The sequence below is a fragment of the Thunnus maccoyii genome, chromosome 6, assembly GCF_910596095.1.
Source record: "Thunnus maccoyii chromosome 6, fThuMac1.1, whole genome shotgun sequence".
In the NCBI taxonomy this organism is placed as follows: domain Eukaryota; kingdom Metazoa; phylum Chordata; class Actinopteri; order Scombriformes; family Scombridae; genus Thunnus; species Thunnus maccoyii.
Window position 1 is genome coordinate 34917369 of NC_056538.1, and position 23576 is coordinate 34940944.

At 42.5% G+C, this 23576-nt stretch overlaps 1 protein-coding gene across 2 annotated transcripts; it reads right to left on the reverse strand.

Moving 5' to 3' along the window:
• Positions 1-1015: 1015 nt before the first annotated feature.
• eif4h (eukaryotic translation initiation factor 4h) lies at positions 1016-22427 on the reverse strand. Of its 2 annotated transcripts, XM_042414255.1 has the most exons (8): positions 22311-22425; positions 16467-16654; positions 15015-15079; positions 14834-14933; positions 8167-8244; positions 6580-6732; positions 5964-6079; positions 1016-1583 (listed from the first exon to the last, which is right to left on the reverse strand). In XM_042414255.1, the coding sequence occupies exons 1-8, from the start codon at positions 22373-22375 to the stop codon at positions 1578-1580; spliced, it is 771 nt and encodes a 256-aa protein (XP_042270189.1). In that variant the 5' UTR covers positions 22376-22425; the 3' UTR covers positions 1016-1577. The 2 variants fall into 2 exon arrangements, with proteins under 2 accessions (XP_042270189.1, XP_042270190.1); XM_042414256.1 differs by lacking the exon at positions 8167-8244 and having other exon boundaries at positions 22311-22427.
• Positions 22428-23576: the final 1149 nt, after the last annotated feature.

The window sequence follows — 23576 nt, forward strand, 5'->3', positions numbered from 1 at the left end:
CATCTGGCCAGCTGTTAAACATAGAGGATCCATCAACATCTGGCCAGCTGCTAAACATGGAGGATCCATCAACATCTGGCCAGCTGTTAAACATGGAGGATCCATCATGTGATCAGGAACAGGAAACACATGGAGGAAGAACAGATTCACTGAATACCTGCAAACATCTCAGCGTTTGTAGAAACACTGAAGCTGAGACGAAGATGATGATCCTCAACATTCCTCCAAACCCAGTAAACCCAGCATGGACATTACTGGAAACCAGTCTGTAGATCTTTGAAGAGCTGTGAGTGAATATTCCAGAACTGGAAGCTTTTTACTGGACGAATGAACAAGAACTGACGGACGTCCAGCTGCTGTTGATCAGCTGATATCAGATTAATGACATTAACAGTGATTATTGATTAAACTGCTTTAATGAAGAAGCTCATGCTAAACCTGCTGAAAGCTGCAACGATTCATCAAGAACATTCATCGCTGTTGATAATCAATAATTCTGTTTCAGCCTCTGAAATGTTTTTCTTCTTTGGACTTCAGGAAACATTGATCTGTGTTTTATGGACCGAACGACTGATCAATGAATCCAGAAAATAACTGATCATGAAAAGAATCGTTGCAGCTTCAGACTTTATATGTGGAATCAGATTAACAATCAATCACATGATGAATTGATTATCAGAATAGTTGCAGATTAATTGAATCAGTTTTCTTTTGATCGACTAATTGATTAATGAACCAGTTGCAGGTTTAAATCGATTCATTTTGTTTCAGCTTCTTTCGTCTTCACATCGTAACAAAGCTGACGGACATTTCCCACCTAATAACTAATCAATTCATGGAGACAATAATATATTGATTGATAGTAATGTTGATATTGATTAGAAGATGAACACACACAGAGTCCAGGCCGAACAGAACGAGCTTTATTCTTTATTCTTCTTTCATTTGGAAGAAAAAATAAAAATCAGACCCGGGAATCGACCCCCCCACCCTGAAATTAAACACATTCTGGATGTACGATGATACAGTTTTATTGCCATAAACAGTGAAGGGAAAAGAACAAAAATGTCAAACAGCTGTTTTTATTCTATCATACAGTAAGAAACCGTTTCTCCATTTAATGTCCGGAAAAACTAATAAACTGCTTTTTAGCGACAAACATTCTGGAAGCGACGCGGACTGAGAACCAAAAAAACCACCGACAGACAAGTCCTGAACCTCTACAGACCCAGACCCGATCCCCACCGAGACCCGATCCCCAACCGAGACCCGATCCACACTGAGACCCGATCCGGACTGTTGGGTGTCCAGGTCTGTCCTACGGCAGCTGGTTCCAACCGGGAAAAATACAAGATGAAGGTTTAAGTTTGTTTCCATTAAAAGCCAAAACGTGAACATCATCGTACAACATTTATTTGGACTTTTCATCAATTTTACAACATTTTCTTGGGAGTCGGCTTCCACATGATCCACACTGAAACAACAAACGGCACAAAAACCTTTAATTTTCTTCTTTTCTGTTGGAGAGGCGGCGTGTTAGCGCCACCATCTGGTCAGCTGTTGGTGGTTTAAATGAGTCAGAGCTGCAATCGAAGACAGATGGAGGGAGATTAAAAAGGGAGGAGATGGAAAACAGAAAGAGGTGAAGAAAAAGGGAAAAATGAAATTAACAATAACACGAAGAAAAACATTTTTAATCTTTTCTTTCCCCCCATTTTTAATTTGTTCCCTCTTCTTCCTCTCTGTCTTTCCTCTCGTGAGTTTCTTTATTCTGTTCTGTTTGCTCGTCAGCGCCACCGACAGTCAGCAAACTGCCTTCGTCCAAGAAAAAAGGATGAAAAACGGGAAGAATGGAGGAATAAAAGTGAGAATTCAGAGAGAAATGAGGAAAATACAAGAAAAAAGAAAATTAAAGTAAGGATTAAAGGGTCGCGTTGGCGCCCCCGTCTGGACGTTTAGTCGCGTCTTCGCTGACTGAACGGAGTAAAAAAAAAAAGAAGATCGATAACAATAGAAGAAAGAAACAAAGTTTAAAGGAAATTTGCCTTTTTTCCTCCCTGAGCTTTCAGTTTAGAGAAAGTTTTCAGTGTGGATCAAAGGACCAATCAGAGAAAGCCTTCAGTGTGGATGACGTCTCGCTGTTAAATCTGATTGGACGAACACTCTGCGTCACATGTCAGATCAGCCGAGCCTCCGGATGCAATGACGGTGAATCATTTCATCTCCGTTACCGTGAGCGACGGCTGAACTGGCCGCTGGAGAGACTTCCGGGTCACGGAGCATGCTCAGTACGCATTCATCCGGGTCATTTCCTCACAGCTGAAGTGGCTTTTTTTGGCTTCATGCGCCACTGAGAACGGGGCTCCGCCTCCGCTGCTGAATCCGGTTATAATCCGTGAGATCAGCCCCCCAAGCAACCAATCAGAGGAGCTCGAGCCTGGACCACGCCGCCTACCCGAGCAGCACACGCACGCTGCGGAACCTCTCGCTTCCTGTTCAGCCTGCGAGGCGCGAGTGTGATACAGCCGCCATATTGTTTTTTGAGCCATAAGGTCAAACTTTAATTCTTTATTTCAGTCAACTGGGAACAAACTGTTGAACCCAAAAACAAAAGCGCCGCTAGATGTCAGGAGGAGACTTTCCAACAACAGCAGGGTGAATCCTGCGCGTAGAGACCAGAGTTACTGGTTCAGCTCGCTGAGGTGAAGATGAGCTCGTAGCTGGTTATCTTCATCACTACGGCGGGAACGTTAGCTACAGACTGGGAAACTTCAGGGCAGCAGGAGGATCCTGTTGCTTCTCCATCATCTCCGACTGCGGCGGCGGCGGCGGCCATGTTGTCTCAGAGTTAACCAGCCGCAGGCTACCGCTAAGCTACGCTGCGTCACCTTTAAAACGTTTTTTTATTCTTCGGACGTGTGCAGGAAGGATGGACGCTCATTTCAACTGATCTGATTTAGATCTGAACCGTGACGCTCCCAGTACAAACTGGGACCATTTACAGTAAGTTATCTGGATAAACTGACCACATGTTGGGAATCTAAACGATGACATATTAACGGTCCTACAGCGGCTCTAGCGTACGACGTAGAGACGTTAGTTACTCATTAACGCTGCATGTTTATATCTTTACATTCATTACGTAACTTTTTCAAACTTCTGCAGCGTTTCGTTGCATCTTTGTTCTAATTTCAGTTCAGAGAAGGTGAATCCATCGAGCTAGACCTGCGGGCAGCCCACATGTTGCATTCTGGGTAAGCGGTCAGTAACAGCCGTCTCTACAAACCGTCACTAAAATGTTCATATGCAGCGTTATTCAGTCATCATACCTGAGTATCTAACGAGCGCTGTATGTTAGAGTAACTGTACGGCCGGTCGTCACGTCTTAACCAAAGTTTAATGAGCAATTTTAGATTAAAAAAAAAACAACGACTTTGTTTTGGGACGATGGTTGTCGAGTCTGAGGAGGAAACCTCGAGGTCAGTGTTACTGAGCCTGTATATTACTGACGTATGCAGATGACTGTTGTGTTCACACATGCAGAAACAGCTGAGTTAGCAGCTGCTAAGCTAACAGCTGCTAAGCTAACAGCTGCGATGGAGAGAAGATATTGGATCCAAATGTTCATTTTAAGAAACGTTAAAAAAAATGGTAAAAACCATAAAGTACAACTAGTCACACTTTAGACACATTAGAAAGCGTGTGTGTGGATGCAGCTGTGATCCCGGTCTATACGTCACATGTCGGGGGACCTCTAGAGTCCTGATATACACAAACCTTAAAAACTCTGGATAAAAAGCTGATGCTGCATCATCACTGTCGGATACTGAAGAAATACGTTTAAAAAAGCCTCGTGTATAAAGTTTTACATGGTTTGGCTCCTCCTCCGTTATGTGAACTCTATAAAATCCTCTATAAGAGACTCAACTGAACCTTTTCAGCTGCAGCTCTGTGACCACCGGCTGCTTTCATGTGTCCAGCGGACATCTGTCATCTCTAGTTGACGTGTGTGTGTGATGTGCTTCTGTGTGTAACTTCGTATCGTGTGTGTTTTTTGCTCCATATTGTTTCTTGTTGTGCTGTTTTATGTTTTAATTGTGACCTGCTGTAAGCTAACAGCACATGAGATGCTAACATTGTTGTCCCTTACAAACACTTCCTGTATCCATTTCAAATTAAAAGCCCTGCAGCGTTCTGTGGACAGAATCACTTCATTAACGAGACGGTGTTGTGGAAAACTGGCTCGGCGTGTACGTTAGTGGAGATGCGGCACGCTAACAGACTGAATATATCACGTTGAGTCTCTCGCTCTGAACGGCGGTAAACAAACATCACACGACTGCTTCCTGTTTGCGACTCTTCACTTTGAGACGCTCTATTATTAATGACCATCGTCAAACTCAGCGTAGACAGACGGCGCTCCGTGTGGACACCACACACACGTGCGAGCCGTGGCAGTTCGGCGAGGTAGCCGTCACGCACAGGTAAAGGTAGGCGGCGTGGCCCAGGCGTCGCTGTTCAACCTGCGCTGCATTCAGGCGGCGTGGGACTAATTTCAGCTGTTTTTTCACTGTTTTCCTGACAGGACTTGAATGCAGCATTACAGTCTTTGGGTTTTTGCCAAACAGACAGTGAACGCAGCACCAGTTTTCCCTCTACTCTGATTGGTCGACTGCAGAGGCTTCACACGGTCGTGTCTAGATGGTAACCCCAGATCTGAGAAAGATCAAGAGTGATCATTTTAACCCAAACATGATCTTCCCCCGGCCGAGTGGACCTGAAAGGACCTTAAAGGACCAGTCTGTATTTGTTGCAGTGCGGTCGTCTGTTATTCACAGCCGGCGTTTTACCTGCGGTAGCCTGGAAGCTCAACACTGCACCGCTGCCGACGCGCCGCATTTTAGCCGCCTAAAAACATTCAAATCAGTCTTCGTTCACATGCTGCAACAGCACTGTCTGATCTGTGGAATAACACAGGAAGCTGTCTGACGGCAGGGTAAATACAGCCAACTTACACTGATAGAGATTGTGTTTACGTGGCTAAAATATGTTTAGCGGTACGGCGCCTAGCGTTAGCCAAACCTGCTGCAGGAACACGCCGACTGTCAACAAGAACGTTGCACAACGCCGCTGCAAAAAAACACGACTTTCCCTTCAACCGCAGCGTCGTCACGACAGAAACGTCATTATTTCATAACAATAATGACAATTTGCAGAAGTGTCAAATCTGAGGTTACCGTCCAGACACGACCGCTTCACCTGGACGGGTGGGGGGCGGAGCCTATGAAACCCCGCCCACTCGGTTTCAGCATTCCGTGCTTTAATCAAATATGAAAAATATGATTGAGGAGTCACCATGGCAACGAGTGACAAGAAAAAAACAAACACGTTCTCCTCAGACCTGACCAATCAGGGTGAGGGGGCGGGGCTTCTGCTGAACGACTACAAAATACAAAAAAAGGGGGTTTTAGAGGTTGAACCTCTAGGATTCTTTCTGGAGAGTGACTGGCAGGTGACCTTTGACCTGGCGGTGAAGGGAGGGGGCGGGGCTAGCAGGTATGACGTCACAGCAAGCTGAGGTGGAGGTGAGGGGGCGGGGCAGAGACATGCATTCACAAGCTGCTCGTTGTGTTTGTGTTTACAGGTTTATTATTCATCAGAGTGTTTCGGCTTTATTCCGTCTCAGAATAAATATTCTGCTCAAACTGAACTCAAACAGGAAGAAGAAGAAGAAGAAGAAGAAGAAGAAGAAGAAGAAGAAGAAGAGGAGGGTGGCGTCCGCTCGCTGTCTGTCTGTCAGGAAGGAATGCTAACTGTGGCGTTTCTTTCTTTCTTTCTTTTTGTTTTTCCTTGTTAAGTTAAAGTTCTCTATTCGTTCACTGTCGTGTCCCCCCCCTCCCCCCCCACCCCCCCCCCCCGGCCCTCGCGGCCTTCAGTCTTTATGGTTTTTCTCTGGAAATCACCTCCTCTCGTGGTTTAGCTCCGCCGAAGATGGCGGAGTTTGGGTTTGCGACCTGGTTGAGCGGCTCAGAGACGGTCCGAGGCTTCAGCTGCAGGCGAGGCCGCTGTGCACGCTCCTCTGCAAACACAAACACAAACAAACAAACAAATAAACAACCTGCACGCTCCTCTGCAACAAAAACACAAACAAACAAATAAACAACCTGCACGCTCCTCTGCAAACACAAACACAAACAAATAAACAACCTGCACGCTCCTCTGCAAACACAAACAAACAGCTGAGGTCGTCGCTGACCTCATTTCATGATATAAATTAAACAACTAAAAATCTTTATTTAATGATTAAATGACAAATTTATGAATAACATGATAAATGATTCACGCGACTATATGACTTAATTAATTAAAACTTATTTATGAATTATTCAACTTAACAACGTTATGCAACTAAAAAATAACAGTTTCAGGCTCTGACAGACAGACAGGAAGTCTGACAGACAGACAGGAAGTCTGACAGACAGACAGGAAGTCTGACGGACAGACGGGAAGTCTGACGGACAGACGGGAAGTCAGACAGTCAGACAGGAAGTCTGACAGACAGACAGGAAGTCGTCTCACCTTCCGACGGTTCTCTGAAGTCTGTCGTTCCTCCGCGAGGTGGCCCATCTCTGAAGCGACCCATTCCTCCGCCTCCGCCTCCCCCCCTTCTGTCGCCAGGGCGACTGCCGCCGCCTCGACTCCGCCCCCCCATGTAGTCGTCATCTCTAAAACCTGCAGAGACAGACGGAGAGACAGACGGCGGGTCAGCTGACAGACGCCCTCAGGTGTCCCGCAGCGTCCCGAACCTATAAGGTGACCAATGAGCATGAGATGGTTGAGGTGCAAGGCATGATGGGAAAAAAGGGACGTGGTCCAGCAGCTTCAGGAGGCGGAGTCAAACTCTGCTGGGGTGTCTAACTCTGGGGGTCAAAGGTCAACACTGCCTGTTCCACTTGTTTGTACATTTAGCTGCTAGACTATGCTAGCTGCTAGCTACTCTGGAAACAGGAAGCGCCACCTACAGGACGAAGGAAGCGACTGGAACTGAAGTTTAGCAAAGCGGTTTATCATTTAAATTTATGAATTATGCAACTAAACGACAAATTCATGGATTGCACGATTAAAACGCGACTAAATCAAGCTTTGTTTTGAGTCATTTAGCTGAAACTACCACACATTAGTTTGTTGTAGGTTAATTTAGTCCGTCCATCTGCCACAGCTGTAGTCTCGTAGCTAGCTTAGCATAGTTCTGTGTGTTTGCACCCAAGATGCAAAAGCTGAATGACTATAATCCTGCACACTTATTTTATTCTTCAGCGTATAACAAATCAGCGTCATAATACATCAGAGAAGAGAGACGCTGGTTCTGTATTCTCATTTCAGACTTTTTCTTTAACAATCTAAAAACACGGGTATTACATATATATGATTATCAGGTGTTTACAGGTTGATCTTCTGGGTTTTTCTGTCTCTTTTCTGAACAGATCTAAATACTTTAATTACCACCAGCTGCTGCTGCCATGGAGACGAAGCTATAGCAAATTTATAAAAACACTTCATCACTGAATTTGCAAACAAAACGTATCACTTAATAACTGACAAATTTACCTGAAATTGATAAATATAAAATGTGGACTCACTTCAAATGCTCGACATCAATCTCAGTTTCACAGGTTTCATATATTTTTGCGCTCTGCTTATTAAAATATTTAAATTATTTTGATTGATTCCTCTGATCAAGATGAAACGACTGTCAACCTCCCGTTTTCCTATAATTGGTTACCGACATCCAGGAGGCGTGGCCCGCTGATATCAGCTGACTTTACAACATTAGCTGCTTGCTAGCTTCCGTTTCGCTAGCATGAGTAGCTGTGTAGTAACTAACGAAGACGTCATTGGGTCGGGTGCAAACACACCAAGTTTCTACAGAACTTTAAACGTTTCTAGTTGGCTTTATTGTGTAACTGAAGTGTAGTTGAGATTAGTTTGAGTTAATCCAGGTGTTTGTGTAGCATAGTTCAGGTCAGTGCAGATTCTATAACGTTTATTAGCTTAGGTTTAGGGACGTTTTCCTGCCATCTGATTGGCTGCAACCCAGCAGCGTTCCGATTGGTTGGCTGGGATCTGCTGCTGTCCAACCTGAGCTGCTGAACTCTCTGACCGCACCTCCTCCTTGCTGGTCGTAGTCGTCGCGGTAGTCACGTCCTCCTCCTCCTCTGGGAGCTCCTCGAGCACCTCCTCGTCCTGCAGAGGACAGGGGGAGTTTAACACAGGGAGGAGAGGAGAGAGAGAGAGGAGAGGAGGAGGAGGTGACGGCACCTCCTTCTGGAAGGAGCTGGAAGGACAGCGCTGAAGAGGTGGAGCTTGTTAGTTGTCCATCAGCCAATCAGAGAGGAGACGTTAGAGAGAAGAAGCAGTGACACTGAAGCTCCCTGAGAAAGATTAAACTTAACTGTTTTATCTCCAGACCTGCAGCCTGTTGCACCATCTGATGCATTTAACCAAGGATATAAAACTAACCTGTTCTGTAAAATAACCCGAAAGAATCCAGAACGACGTCACAGTGGCACAGTTTAGTTGTGATGCAGTGGAAACTATTACTGACAGTTTAGTTGTGATGCAGTGGAAACTATTACTGACACAGTTTAGTTGTGATGCAGTGGAAACTATTACTGACACAGTTTAGTTGTGATGCAGTGGAAACTATTACTGACAGTTTAGTTGTGATGCAGTGGAAACTATTACTGACACAGTTTAGTTGTGATGCAGTGGAAACTATTACTGACACAGTTTAGTTGTTGCAGTGGAAACTATTACTGACACAGTTTAGTTGTGATGCAGTGGAAACTATTACTGACAGTTTAGTTGTGATGCAGTGGAAACTATTACTGACACAGTTTAGTTGTGATGCAGTGGAAACTATTACTGACACAGTTTAGTTGTGTTGCAGTGGAAACTATTACTGGCACAGTTTAGTTGTGATGCAGTGGAAACTATTACTGACACAGTTTAGTTGCTGCAGTGGAAACTATTACTGACACAGTTTAGTTGTGATGCAGTGGAAACTATTACTGACACAGTTTAGTTGTGATGCAGTGGAAACTATTACTGACACAGTTTAGTTGTGATGCAGTGGAAACTATTACTGACACAGTTTAGTTGTTGCAGTGGAAACTATTACTGACACAGTTTAGTTGTTGCAGTGGAAACTATTACTGACACAGTTTAGTTGTGATGCAGTGGAAACTATTACTGACACAGTTTAGTTGTTGCAGTGGAAACTATTACTGACACAGTTTAGTTGTGATGCAGTGGAAACTATTACTGACACAGTTTAGTTGTGATGCAGTGGAAACTATTACTGACACAGTTTAGTTGTTGCAGTGGAAACTATTACTGACACAGTTTAGTTGTGATGCAGTGGAAACTATTACTGACACAGTTTAGTTGTGATGCAGTGGAAACTATTACTGGCACAGTTTAGTTGTGATGCAGTGGAAACTATTACTGACAGTTTAGTTGTGATGCAGTGGAAACTATTACTGACACAGTTTAGTTGTTGCAGTGGAAACTATTACTGACACAGTTTAGTTGCTGCAGTGGAAACTATTACTGACACAGTTTAGTTGTGATGCAGTGGAAACTATTACTGACAGTTTAGTTGTGATGCAGTGGAAACTATTACTGACAGTTTAGTTGTGATGCAGTGGAAACTATTACTGACACAGTTTAGTTGTGATGCAGTGGAAACTATTACTGACACAGTTTAGTTGTGATGCAGTGGAAACTATTACTGACACAGTTTAGTTGTGATGCAGTGGAAACTATTACTGACAGTTTAGTTGTGATGCAGTGGAAACTATTACTGACACAGTTTAGTTGTTGCAGTGGAAACTATTACTGACACAGTTTAGTTGTGATGCAGTGGAAACTATTACTGACACAGTTTAGTTGTGATGCAGTGGAAACTATTACTGACACAGTTTAGTTGTTGCAGTGGAAACTATTACTGACACAGTTTAGTTGTTGCAGTGGAAACTATTACTGACACAGTTTAGTTGCTGCAGTGGAAACTATTACTGACACAGTTTAGTTGTGATGCAGTGGAAACTATTACTGACACAGTTTAGTTGTGATGCAGTGGAAACTATTACTGGCACAGTTTAGTTGTGATGCAGTGGAAACTATTACTGACAGTTTAGTTGTGATGCAGTGGAAACTATTACTGACACAGTTTAGTTGTTGCAGTGGAAACTATTACTGACACAGTTTAGTTGTGATGCAGTGGAAACTATTACTGACAGTTTAGTTGTGATGCAGTGGAAACTATTACTGACAGTTTAGTTGTGATGCAGTGGAAACTATTACTGACACAGTTTAGTTGTGATGCAGTGGAAACTATTACTGACACAGTTTAGTTGTGATGCAGTGGAAACTATTACTGACAGTTTAGTTGTGATGCAGTGGAAACTATTACTGACAGTTTAGTTGTGATGCAGTGGAAACTATTACTGACACAGTTTAGTTGTGATGCAGTGGAAACTATTACTGACAGTTTAGTTGTGATGCAGTGGAAACTATTACTGACACAGTTATGTTGTTGCAGTGGAAACTATTACTGACAGTTTAGTTGTGATGCAGTGGAAACTATTACTGACAGTTTAGTTGTGATGCAGTGGAAACTATTACTGACACAGTTATGTTGTTGCAGTGGAAACTATTACTGACAGTTTAGTTGTGATGCAGTGGAAACTATTACTGACACAGTTTAGTTGTGATGCAGTGGAAACTATTACTGACACAGTTTAGTTGTGATGCAGTGGAAACTATTACTGACAGTTTAGTTGTGATGCAGTGGAAACTATTACTGACACAGTTTAGTTGTGATGCAGTGGAAACTATTACTGACACAGTTTAGTTGTGATGCAGTGGAAACTATTACTGACACAGTTTAGTTGATGCAGTGGAAACTATTACTGACACAGTTTAGTTGTTGCAGTGGAAACTATTACTGACACAGTTTAGTTGTTGCAGTGGAAACTATTACTGACACAGTTTAGTTGCTGCAGTGGAAACTATTACTGACACAGTTTAGTTGTGATGCAGTGGAAACTATTACTGACACAGTTTAGTTGCTGCAGTGGAAACTATTACTGACACAGTTTAGTTGTGATGCAGTGGAAACTATTACTGACACAGTTTAGTTGCTGCAGTGGAAACTATTACTGACACAGTTTAGTTGTGATGCAGTGGAAACTATTACTGACACAGTTTAGTTGTGATGCAGTGGAAACTATTACTGACAGTTTAGTTGCTGCAGTGGAAACTATTACTGACACAGTTTAGTTGTTGCAGTGGAAACTATTACTGACACAGTTTAGTTGTGATGCAGTGGAAACTATTACTGACACAGTTTAGTTGTTGCAGTGGAAACTATTACTGACACAGTTTAGTTGTTGCAGTGGAAACTATTACTGACACAGTTTAGTTGTGATGCAGTGGAAACTATTACTGACACAGTTTAGTTGTGATGCAGTGGAAACTATTACTGACACAGTTTAGTTGTGTTGCAGTGGAAACTATTACTGACACAGTTTAGTTGTGATGCAGTGGAAACTATTACTGACACAGTTTAGTTGTGATGCAGTGGAAACTATTACTGACACAGTTTAGTTGTTGCAGTGGAAACTATTACTGACAGTTTAGTTGTGATGCAGTGGAAACTATTACTGACACAGTTTAGTTGTTGCAGTGGAAACTATTACTGACACAGTTTAGTTGTTGCAGTGGAAACTATTACTGACACAGTTTAGTTGTTGCAGTGGAAACTATTACTGACACAGTTTAGTTGCTGCAGTGGAAACTATTACTGACACAGTTTAGTTGTGATGCAGTGGAAACTATTACTGACACAGTTTAGTTGTGTTGCAGTGGAAACTATTACTGACACAGTTTAGTTGATGCAGTGGAAACTATTACTGACACAGTTATGTTGTTGCAGTGGAAACTATTACTGACAGTTTAGTTGTGATGCAGTGGAAACTATTACTGACACAGTTTAGTTGTGATGCAGTGGAAACTATTACTGACACAGTTTAGTTGTGATGCAGTGGAAACTATTACTGACACAGTTTAGTTGTGATGCAGTGGAAACTATTACTGACAGTTTAGTTGCTGCAGTGGAAACTATTACTGACACAGTTTAGTTGATGCATTGGAAACTATTACTGACACACTTTAGTTGCTGCAGTGGAAACTATTACTGACACAGTTTAGTTGCTGCAGTGGAAACTATTACTGACACACTTTAGTTGCTGCAGTGGAAACTATTACTGACACAGTTTAGTTGTGATGCAGTGGAAACTATTACTGACACAGTTTAGTTGCTGCAGTGGAAACTATTACTGACACAGTTTAGTTGTGTTGCAGTGGAAACTATTACTGACACAGTTTAGTTGTGTTGCAGTGGAAACTATTACTGACACAGTTTAGTTGTGATGCAGTGAAAACTATTACTGACACAGTTTAGTTGTGATGCAGTGGAAACTATTACTGACACACTTTAGTTGCTGCAGTGGAAACTATTACTGACGCAGTTTAGTTGTGATACAGTGGAAACTATTACTGACACAGTTTAGTTGTGATGCAGTGGAAACTATTACTGACACAGTTTAGTTGCTGCAGTGGAAACTATTACTGACACAGTTTAGTTGTGTTGCAGTGGAAACTATTACTGACACAGTTTAGTTGTTGCAGTGGAAACTATTACTGACACAGTTTAGTTGTTGCAGTGGAAACTATTACTGACACAGTTCAGTTGCTGCAGTGGAAACTATTACTGACACAGTTTAGTTGTGATGCAGTGGAAACTATTACTGACACAGTTTAGTTGTTGCAGTGTAAAAGGAAAACAACCTCTCTGTTTCTGCAGGGAGTCGGGACACCTGCTAACTGCTGTTTTTTGCTGATTTATGGTCGTTCAGAACTGGTTCTTACAACATGCTGTCCGACCATGATGGAAATCAAATGTATTTATAGTTGAAGACTTACAGCAACAAACATCTTGTATCCGACGGTTCAGGATGAATACACGTAGCGTTACATTCCTAGAGGAGTTCCCAGTTTATTGGAGGAACTCTGGAAGAACTTGTAGAGAACTGTGTTCTGTTGCTCCAGGAGAACAGCAAATTCATCCATATATTTCTGCAATGTCACAGCCACTAAAGAGCTACAACTAAACCTCTCAGCATCATCAGAGATATCAAAAGGATGCAGTCTGTCATCGAACAATGTTCTCCCATAAATAGTTAAAAAATGTTCCTGCTGTTCCACCATTAGTGTCTCCCGTCTCTGTAAACCTTCTGCTGCGGCAACGGTTGATAAGGAATAACTTCCTTAATTCCTAGGTTATTAACCTCATGGGGTCTGTGTGGTGTAAATGTATCAGTCTGTGCAGCCCAGAACATGTGACCATGACACAAACATGTCAACATGTCCGTGTAATAGAAACAGAACTGATTTGAGTTATATCAGCCTTTATTGTTCTGGGTGGTTGCTATGGTGTTGCTAGGTGGTTGTTAGTTGGTGTCTAGGATGTTTTAAGCTCATAATGGATTATTTATTGTGTAATTGGAGGAATCTAATGGTTCATTTTTAGGACATTCTTTCATTCATTCATTCAATTTAACTTAAGATTTAAATTAGGAAGTTAATCTACGCTTCACATCGCTGGTGCAACAGGCCTCTGCTCACCACATCTCACCTGTCACCTGTCTGTCTGGACCAGTTTCAGGAAAAGAAAAGGGGTGTGCAGGTGAGGATGACATGATGAAAAGATGAAGCGTGAAAGATGAAGAGTCGTCGTCCTCCAAGTCAACAAGCTGAACTTTGAGTCCACATGAAGAGTCTTTAAACTCGTCTGTTCACATTCAGTGTTTCTCACTAAAACTCGTTTATTTTAAATCCTGCTTTGTTTACATCGTGTTATACCAGTGCACCTTACTGCAGAAAGCAGTAAACACGGACGTAAACAAAGCAGAATCCATTATTTATTCGCATTAACAATGACATCATGAAGTCAACGAGCTGTTAGATTTAAGATGAGCTCATCAAGACCAAAATCTTCATTTCAATTCACCTCAAGGTCCATTAATCAGCTGTTCCTGAGCTTTTGATCATATCTCATGAGCTTCATCAGCAGATGCAGTTGTCACTAAAAGGACCTCTTGTTCACTTTGGGGTTCAAAATTCACTCTTAAAACAAACAGGTCAAACTAAACAGCTGGGCATCTCAGTTTCCTGATGAAGATCACATGAGACGACTGAAAGCTCCAGAACAGCTGCTATAACGGACCCTGTGGTGAGACTGTTTCCTCCCAGACTTTTCCAGGTTTTTACTGCCGGAGCACTTTGCAGAACTCCTGAACCCGACGGACTCGTGGTCCAGAGAGGAAGCAGCGCTCGGGGACTCAGGAGGACTACAGCTCTTTAAAGGGGACCTCTTATGCTTTTCCTTGCTAGTCTAGTGGAGTCACAGAATAAAAACAGAGCTGGAAATGAGCATAACAGGCCCCCTTAATTTAGACTCAAACCAGTGTCGGAAGCTCGAGTTTTATAGCAGAAACACTTCAGACGGAGCAGGTTTACATTCAGGTGGTCTCACTGCAGAGAGACGAGGAGGAGAGACGACAGGAAGGAAGCAGCTGAAGATTCAAACATCAGAGAGAAGCCCGGTAACACTACAGCGACAGACACCAACACACCAACACACCGTTAGACTCAACACCACCTCAGGGACCTACTTCCTGTTACCTGGCGGTTTTCATGTTCGTACCTCTACCGTCGTCTTTCCTGAAGCCGAAGCCGCCGCCTCCTCCTCGCTCTTGCCTTCGTCCCTCTGCGATGTCCACCCTCAGTGACCTTTCACCTAGCAACTGCAGGGGTCAGAGGTCAGGTTAGGAACTGCTGCAGACAGGGTCAGCCTGCAGGACAGAAACTATCGATCAGATACTCACAGCGCCGTCGTACGCCAAAGCTTCTTTTAGAGATTCCAAATCTTCAAACTCGACATAACAAAAACCTGGAAGAGACGAAAACACACAGGACACGATGTGTTTACAGACCAGCAGACTGCAGACCAGCAGACCTCAGACCAGCAGACCAGCAGACTGCAGACCAGCAGAGAGCACAGTAACATCTGTGATCCAACATTAAACAGGAAGTTGATGCGACCAGACTTCTCATATGAGTTCAGGTCTGAACACATCTACGTGTCAATAGCGCCACCTACTGACAACAGGAAGTCAGCCTTATGTGACAAACATCATCTGATTTACATGAAACTTATATGACACACAGCAACTTGATATAATTAGTGGGTGTCCTCTAGCGCCACATAGTGGACACAGGAAATGGTAGTTATCACCTACATGCTATTGCTGTATCATGTTTATATTACAGGCTGGGACTTTGGAAGGTTAACTGGTTTGAGTGGGCAGATATGGAGATAATTCCAGTCAAAGATTCGGGACAGCAGAGAGGATCTGCAGCTGAGAAGGTTTACTGTAGACTGTGCAGAAGACATTCATAGACTGAATGAGTGTATGTGGTCTACAAGGGAGGAATAACACATATACTTTATTTTCTCTTTACTGGACTTTGTTTGAAGCTTAAGTGTTAAATAAAAACTATACAAAGCATTGAAACTATGAAACACAGTACTGTAAAAAAAAAAAAAAAACAACATAAATGTGAGTTAATGTTACTTTCAAAACAATCAAGTCATTTCCTGCTCTGCTGTGATGACGTCAGCGCTCGTTAACCTGCTCGTTAACCTGCTCGTTACAGCTGGGCAGCCAATCAAACTGTTGATTCACAATAACAGGAAGGTGCGAGAGCCTGATCATCGCTGCTGGCAGCTTTGAAAAGTGCTGAATAAATAGTCATTATTATTATTATTATTATTATTGTTATTATTATTAAAAAGCAGTGATTGGACTGACAGACTGGGAGGCGGGCCTACCTGCCAGATGGTTGATCAATCAGCTGATTGATCGGACGCAGCGACACGTTCAGGGTTCAATCAGGTTAAATCTGTAGCTGCACCTTCATTCTGTCTTTTACAAACACCGTCACAGCGCGGTGGAAGGTTCTTGTTTGTTTATTTGCATTAATGATGACATCATGACGCAACATGAAGCTGTTACATCAACAGTGTCGCCTCGATGTCCATGGAGCAGTTGGTCCCGAGCTTTTGATCGTATCACATGATCTTCATCAGCAGATAAAAGGATCTCTTGAACCAAACAGGTCAAACTAAACAACTGCTGATGAAGATCACGTGAGACGACTGAAAGCTCCAGAACAGCTGCTATAACCTTTCCAGGCTTTGAATGACTGAGACTCAAACTACGGAAGCCTGCTGGGACCAAACCAGACACCCAGCCCCCCCGCCCCCCCCTCCTGACCTTTGAACTTGTCTGTCTCTTTGTCTCTGACGAGCCGGACGCTGCGGATGTTGAGCTCTTTGAAGATGATGTCGATGTCTCCCTGCACTGTGTTGAACGGCAGGTTTCCGACGTACGCCGTGAACGGAGGCTCTGATGGCAGCTCCTTCTGCTTCCTGGGGCCTCCGGGACCGCCGCCGCCACGGGGCCTGACGGGGGGGACAGAGAGCATCATGGGTGATGGAGTACAGTACTGAACATTAACGGACACACTGTAGTCTGTACATTCACTGCCAGACTGACAACTTCCTGCTGCTCGCTGTCTCCCAGCTGCTTCACTCACACTACCTTTGCTGTATTAACGGAGTTATGCTACCAGCTGTTTCCCCGGTAACGACACACAGGTGGACTCACGTTTCGCAGCTGTTGATTTCCACATGAATAGATATTTGGCTTTATTTTGACATTAAACATATTTTTTTGGCCTGGCGGAGGTTCTCAGAAGGACTCAGTGAGGCCTCGTTCAGCGGACAGCTCTACATACAGGTCTAAACACAGCTGATCACTCAGACCACATTCAGAGGTGGTCTGGGCCGCATGTGACCACATTCTTTTAGCAGTGTTAACGCAAAGCATTAATTAAATAGCAATATGAAGCCTGACACACGTCTCGTCCTGCAGCTTGTTAACGAGCCACCAAACAAACATTCACCGCTAACGTCAGTTAGCAGCTAGATGCTAATTAGCTGCAGCACGTTAAACGTCAGGTAAACACACCTGCAGACGTCACTACGGACCCGTTAGATACTGCTTTGATCACTGTTCTTTAAAATCTCTGTTAGCTACGCGCTGTCTGTCCAGCGGACCAGCTGACAGACCGGCGGACCAGCTGACAGACCGGCGGACCAGCTGACAGACCAGCGGACCAGCTGACAGATCGGCGGACCAGCTGACAGATCGGCGGACCAGCTGACAGACCAGTGGACCAGCTAACAGACCGGCGGACCAGCTGACAGACCAGCGGACCAGCTGACAGATCGGCGGACCAGCTGACAGACCAGTGGACCAGCTAACAGACCGGCGGACCAGCTGACAGACCGGCGGACCAGCTGACAGACCGGCGGACCAGCTGACAGACCGGCGGACCAGCTGACAGACTAGTGGACCAGCTGACAGACCGGCGGACCAGCTGACAGACCAGTATTATGAGTCTCTCGTGTCATTCTGGGCTAATTGAGGCTACTTTGGTAAACCGGCTAACACACCCATGAACATGCTAGCGGTGCGCTGCCACAATGTTCCTGGTGGAACTTGTTCTGTAGAACTATTGATCCGGTGTCGGAGTCGGTGGATCCTTAAACTGTGTTGACAGTAATTGTTCGGGTCACGGATCGTATTCCTGACCGACTGCAGGCACCGAACTGCAACACGTCCCGTTAGAACACGTCAGAACATAGAAGCAGTGCGAGTTAAAGGTTTGTCTTTAAACGTCTTATTTTGTCAAACCAACAGTCTAAAAACCAGAGATATGCAGTTTATGGCCTCGTATGACGAGTAGAAACATGAAATATTTGCTACTAAAATACTAAAACGATGAATCGATTATTAAAATAGTTGCCAAATAATTCTGTCAATAGATTAATCGGCTAATCAATGATGCTTCAAGCCGACGACGTTTCTCAACCAATAAAAACCGAAAGATTCAGCAGAAAAACATGAAATCCTCCAAACGATGAAGTGATGAAACGAGGCTGCAGAGAGATTAATATTGATTAATATTGATTACTGCAGTCACATGTGCGATCAATGAAAGGATGTGATGTTGTGAAGCATCTGTCATCACTACGGATCAGCTGATCAGACAGAAAAATCAATCAAATAAACGTTTTAGTTTCTAAAAGAATTAAATTAATATTTGCTGGTTTCAGCAGATTAATCAATAACGAACATGCTCGTTAGCTGCAGCTCTACAGTTCATAGATGATCAATTAGAAGTCATTTCTTCAGCAGAAAGAACGTTTCCTTGTTTCAGCTTCTGAAATATGAGAAGAAGCTGCGACACTCTGCTGATTAATCAATAATAATAGTTAGCTGCAGTTCAGTTATCAATTATTCACTTTGTCAAGATGACGAGATAATTAACTTGTTAATCAAACCTTTAACATTTTAACGTAAACATTAAAAACACAAGTTACGTAAAGTGAAGAAGAAATAATTCAGATTCTGCAGTTTTCAAATTGAAGCAAATTAACCAAAGTTCAGATTTCTTTGTTATTGACGACACTCGTCAATAACGCCACCTGCAGCCGGTGGTCACCTGTTATAAACATGGCCGCCTCAAGTTTCCAGCGGAAACTCTTGTGACGTCAGAACTAAGTGAAGAGTCAGAAGGTTTGTGAACTGGACCAGTGCATCCAGACCACCATCACCATCCCAGACCAGAAGCCCGCAGGCGGCAGCGGCGTCGACAGGAAGCTGCTGTAGCGTCTCAGAGGACGAGCAGCAGCTTCTCAGGAGGCGGCGGGTGACGTCACCGTGGCGACGTCCATTAGTGTTTACAGTCTATGTGATCAACCAGTCGGTAAGACCCTCATGTAGGCTGTAACATTAGCATTAATCAGCTAACTTGCTAACACTGATGTTAGCTAACAGGCTCTGGCGTCAGTGTTAATGTTAGCATAAGCTAACCGGCTGCTTGTTTGGTGACGATGAGCTAAATTAGCTTTTAGCTGTTAGCTGTGAGGCTGTTGGGGTGGCGATGCTAACGGCTCCGTCGCAGCTGCAGGACTGACCCCCACCCTCGGCCAGCTAATGTAACAGCAGCGCTGGCTGTTTTGCCCCGCCCCCCCCCCCCCCCCTCGCTTAACCACTCGCTCACTTCCGCTCTGCACTATTCCTTTAAGGAGTTACGCAACCTGCAGTTTCCATGGCAACGACGCAGACGTTAACTCACATTCCCAGACAGCGCTGCTCTGAATGAACCGATATTTGGTGTTTTTGACATTTTAAAAATATTTTTTGGCCTGGCGGAGGTTCTCGTTGCTTTTATCGGGGAAACACTGAAATATATAAAATATTCAAAGCTCAATAGTTAAATTAAATAACAATATGAATCCTGATACCTTCTTCCTTTAAACATGGTAGTGAATGAAACAACAACCTGTTTCCACATCATCTAAACTTCATCACTTACAAACATGAACACACGTCTGCAGCTCAGTTAGCAGCTAGATGCTAATTAGCTGCAGCACGTTAAACGTCACTACGGACCCGTTAGATGCTGGTTTCCTGTTAGCGACTCGTACTTACAGCAGTTTGTTTACTTTATTTTAAATGAAACATTAAATGTTGCAGTTAATCCGCTGTTCACACGCTGTGACCGGTTGCATGAGCTGCTATATATTTATATATGTATGTGTATATATACACATACATATATAAATATGTATAAAAATATATATATATATACACATTTATACATATTTATATATATATGTATAAATGTGTATATATATATATATACACATACATATATAAATATGTATAAATATATATATATATACACATTTATACATATATATATGTATAAATGTGTATATATATATATATACACATACATATATAAATATGTATAAATATATATATATATACACATTTATACATATTTATATATGTATGTGTATAAATGTGTATATATATATATTTATACATATTTATATATGTATGTGTATATATACACATACATATATAAATATGTATAAATATATATATATACACATTTATACATATTTATATATGTATGTGCATATATATATACACACACACTTTATATATTCATATTATTTTGTAATAAAAATATCGTTTTACATCCCAAACAACTGCAGCACAGACGTTTCTGCACTAACAGTCTCAGACTGGAAGCTGCAACAACAATTTCATTATTGATTAATCTGTTGATTATATTCTTGATTAATCGATCAGTTGTTTACTGTCTTAGAGACTAAAGACACCAGAAAATATTCACATTAAAGAAGAATTTGGACTTTTTATTAACAAATTACTCAAAACAATCAATTATCAAAATGTTTGTAGTGTCGATCAATGAATCGACTAATTGTTGCAGCTCTGGATAAAATCAATAAGTTTGATCTGCAGATGAAATCAAAGCTGTCGTCTGAACAGAAAAGTAAAAAATGTGGATTTTTCTTTAAAGTTGTATTAGCAGGTTGCAGCTTATCAGTGAACCTCTGTGATCTTTATTATTGATTCATCTGATCAATATCTTCTCCATTAATGTCGAGCTGAAGACGTGATCAATAACGAGGAGAATCAGGAACTTCTCAGCCTGAACAATAAACTGATTATTATAGTTGCTGATGAGTCATTTCTCATTGATTAACTGATCAGTGCAGCTGTAGAAACCTGATATCAGATCAATGCGTTCAGGTTCAACTATCAATCATTCTGTTGACAGATTTATTGATAATCATTCATTGATCGTCCAGAATCTCAGCTCAAAGTGACGTCTTCACATGTTTTGTTTTGTCCAAAATATTCAGTTTTCAATCAGAGAAAAGCAGAAGATAATAACAATAAATAAATAAATAAATAAATAAATAAATAAATAAATATCGACAGCAGAGACGCTGGAAAACAACAAAAATGATGAATTTCTGGTGATCAATTAATCAATTAATCAGCTGATCATCGCAGCTCTAGTTTGTTGTGATTTAAATTTGGACTCATGGGAGACGACTGTCAAGCTGAAAACGATCCAAATAAACAAATTAGACATCACGTTTATCAATCACATATATTATGGATCCGTATTGATCAGCAGCTCAGAGTAAATATCAGCTGATCAGGTTCAGTTCTTCGACTGAAACTTCTGAATCTGAAGAGAGAAACTTGGAGCTGCAGATGATGGTGAGAAAAATAAAGTGTTCACTCATCAATTTAAAGCCAAAATGATCAGTCTGAAGAAGAGTAATCAATGATTTCCTCCAGAGTTTCTGTTTTCTTTCTTTATGAACTCTGAAGTCGTCGCCTTCCACTCAGAAGCAGTTTCAGTCATCTGATGTCTTTCACATCAATTAATCAAGAAAATACTCAGCAGATTCATTGATCATATCAATAATTGTTAGTTTCAGATCAATATGTCGGCTTCAGGTCTTCTGAAACTTTTGTTTAATGAGGGAAGCAGCCTCTCTGCAGAGAAGCTGGCTGAATATGAAGCAGAAATATTTCTAATAATAAAGAAACAAACTGCTTTTCATTGTTGTTTCTTTCATCAGACTTCAGCTGACAAACTAAACTAATAAAATAACAGCAGGAGAAGCCCAGAACAGTAAAAACACGTCAATAACCAATACTCCTGATCGATCTGCAGCCGCATGTTTGGTTCCTGCGTGGATGGATGTGCAGCTGCGGACACATGATGCAGCCATGCGGGCAGCCTGCAGCTGCAGCTCCGCCACCACCTCCACCTGCCGCGGCCTCCCCGAGCCCGCTCCGGCGCGCCTCTCACCGGTACCGAGGAAAAGTTAAACTTCCTACCAATCAATTACACGTTATTTAACCGCAGACCTCCGGGCCGATTCGTTTGTTTCACTGTCTGTACGCCGCTAGCCTCCTGCTAACAGTTAGCATAGAAGCTCCGGGACCGCGGTGTTTTCCAGCCGCTCTCTCCGGCCTCCGGCGCCTCCTGCCAGGCCCGGCCAGCAGGCGTCTGGCGGGTCGTGCTTCGGGGCCTGGCCGCCCTGCACCGAGGCTCGGGGAGGACAGCGGCGGGAAACACGGCGACGGTCCGGCGGGGGTTTGTATTTCAGGCCCGCGGCGGAGCTGCCGTGCTGCGCGGAGACTCACCCTCTGCCGCCGCCGAAGCTGCCGTAGGCCCGGTCCCGCTCATCGTAGCTGTCGTAGTCCGCCATTACTGCTGCTGTGTGTCGGAGGAGGAGGTCCTACACGTCACACTCAGAGCGGGCTTAGCTGCCCGCAGAGCGCCTGACCGGGAACACCGACACCATGACCAAATGATTTCAGTTTATTTGAACATTTCTAGAACAAACAGTATTAATACGGATGTAAAGACACAAAAATTCAAGCAAATAGCGATGAATATTCAAACATCAATGTAGACAATAAGAGAAACGACCAGGATGGATAGAGGAATTACTGACAGATTTAAAAACACAAACATGAACTAAAACTAATCCTTATAAGATTTGGCACTGATTAATTACATTATGAATTCACATTTTTTCAAGTCAAAACAACAGTTAGGATCCCAAAATGAACATTAAAGCTGTTTTTCTTACTGTAATCATTCCTCCTGTTCATACTGACCATTAGAAGATCCCTTCATAATGACCTTACAATGGAAGTGATGGAGGACAAAATCCACAGTCCTCCTTCTGTGCAAACATGTATTTAATAGTTTATCTGAAGCTAATATGAAGCTTCAGCGTCTTTTTAGTGCCAAAGTTCCTCTTTTTGTTACTATACTTCCACCTGCAGCTCAACAGGGAAACACTGTCCGAGGAAACACAAAGAGGGAATTTGATGCTAAAAAGACTGTAAATGTGTCAGATATCCACTTGATATGACTAACTCAGACTGCTGAAGCTGAATAGAAGCTTCACACAGACTTTTAAATGACTGTGTGGACACACTGTGGATTTTATCCTCCATCACTTCCATTGAAAACACATTTGAAGGATCTTTAATATCCAGTATGAACAGGAGGATTACAGACACCTGACTGCTGGTTTAACTGGAAACACTGTGAACTCGTTAAGTGTTACAGACATAAATGTGTTTTAAAGCCTTTTAGTTACTGGAAGATTCAGTAGTTCTTATTAAATTAGCAGTCTAGACCCAGAAAATTATAATCTAAAAATGAATAAATGAATGAATTTAGATTAGTGAAAACAATGCAATCCAAATCCATCCAGCTCATTATTGGAAAGAGTCAATCACTGCTCATACACTTAAAGAATAATACAAAATAATTAAAGATGGTTAATTGATTGTGAGAATCAATCAAACAATAATTGTTGGGTATCACAGGAGCTGAAGTTTTAATGAAAGGAACATTTTCTTTTGCAATGTTCAGTATTATTTTCTGATCAA

What these genes read in the sequence shown, in the direction of transcription:
- eif4h (XM_042414255.1), bottom strand. Translation starts at nt 22,375, where the DNA reads ATGGCGGACTACGACAGCTACGATGAGCGGGACCGGGCCTACGGCAGC. An exon ending in AGAGACAGACAAGTTCAAAG is followed by an intron (nt 15,080 to 16,466) that starts GTCAGGAGGGGG and finishes CGTCTCTTCCAG; the next exon opens with GTTTTTGTTATGTCGAGTTT. An exon ending in CTTCAGAGAACCGTCGGAAG is followed by an intron (nt 6,080 to 6,579) that starts GTGAGACGACTT and finishes TTGTGTTTGCAG; the next exon opens with AGGAGCGTGCACAGCGGCCT.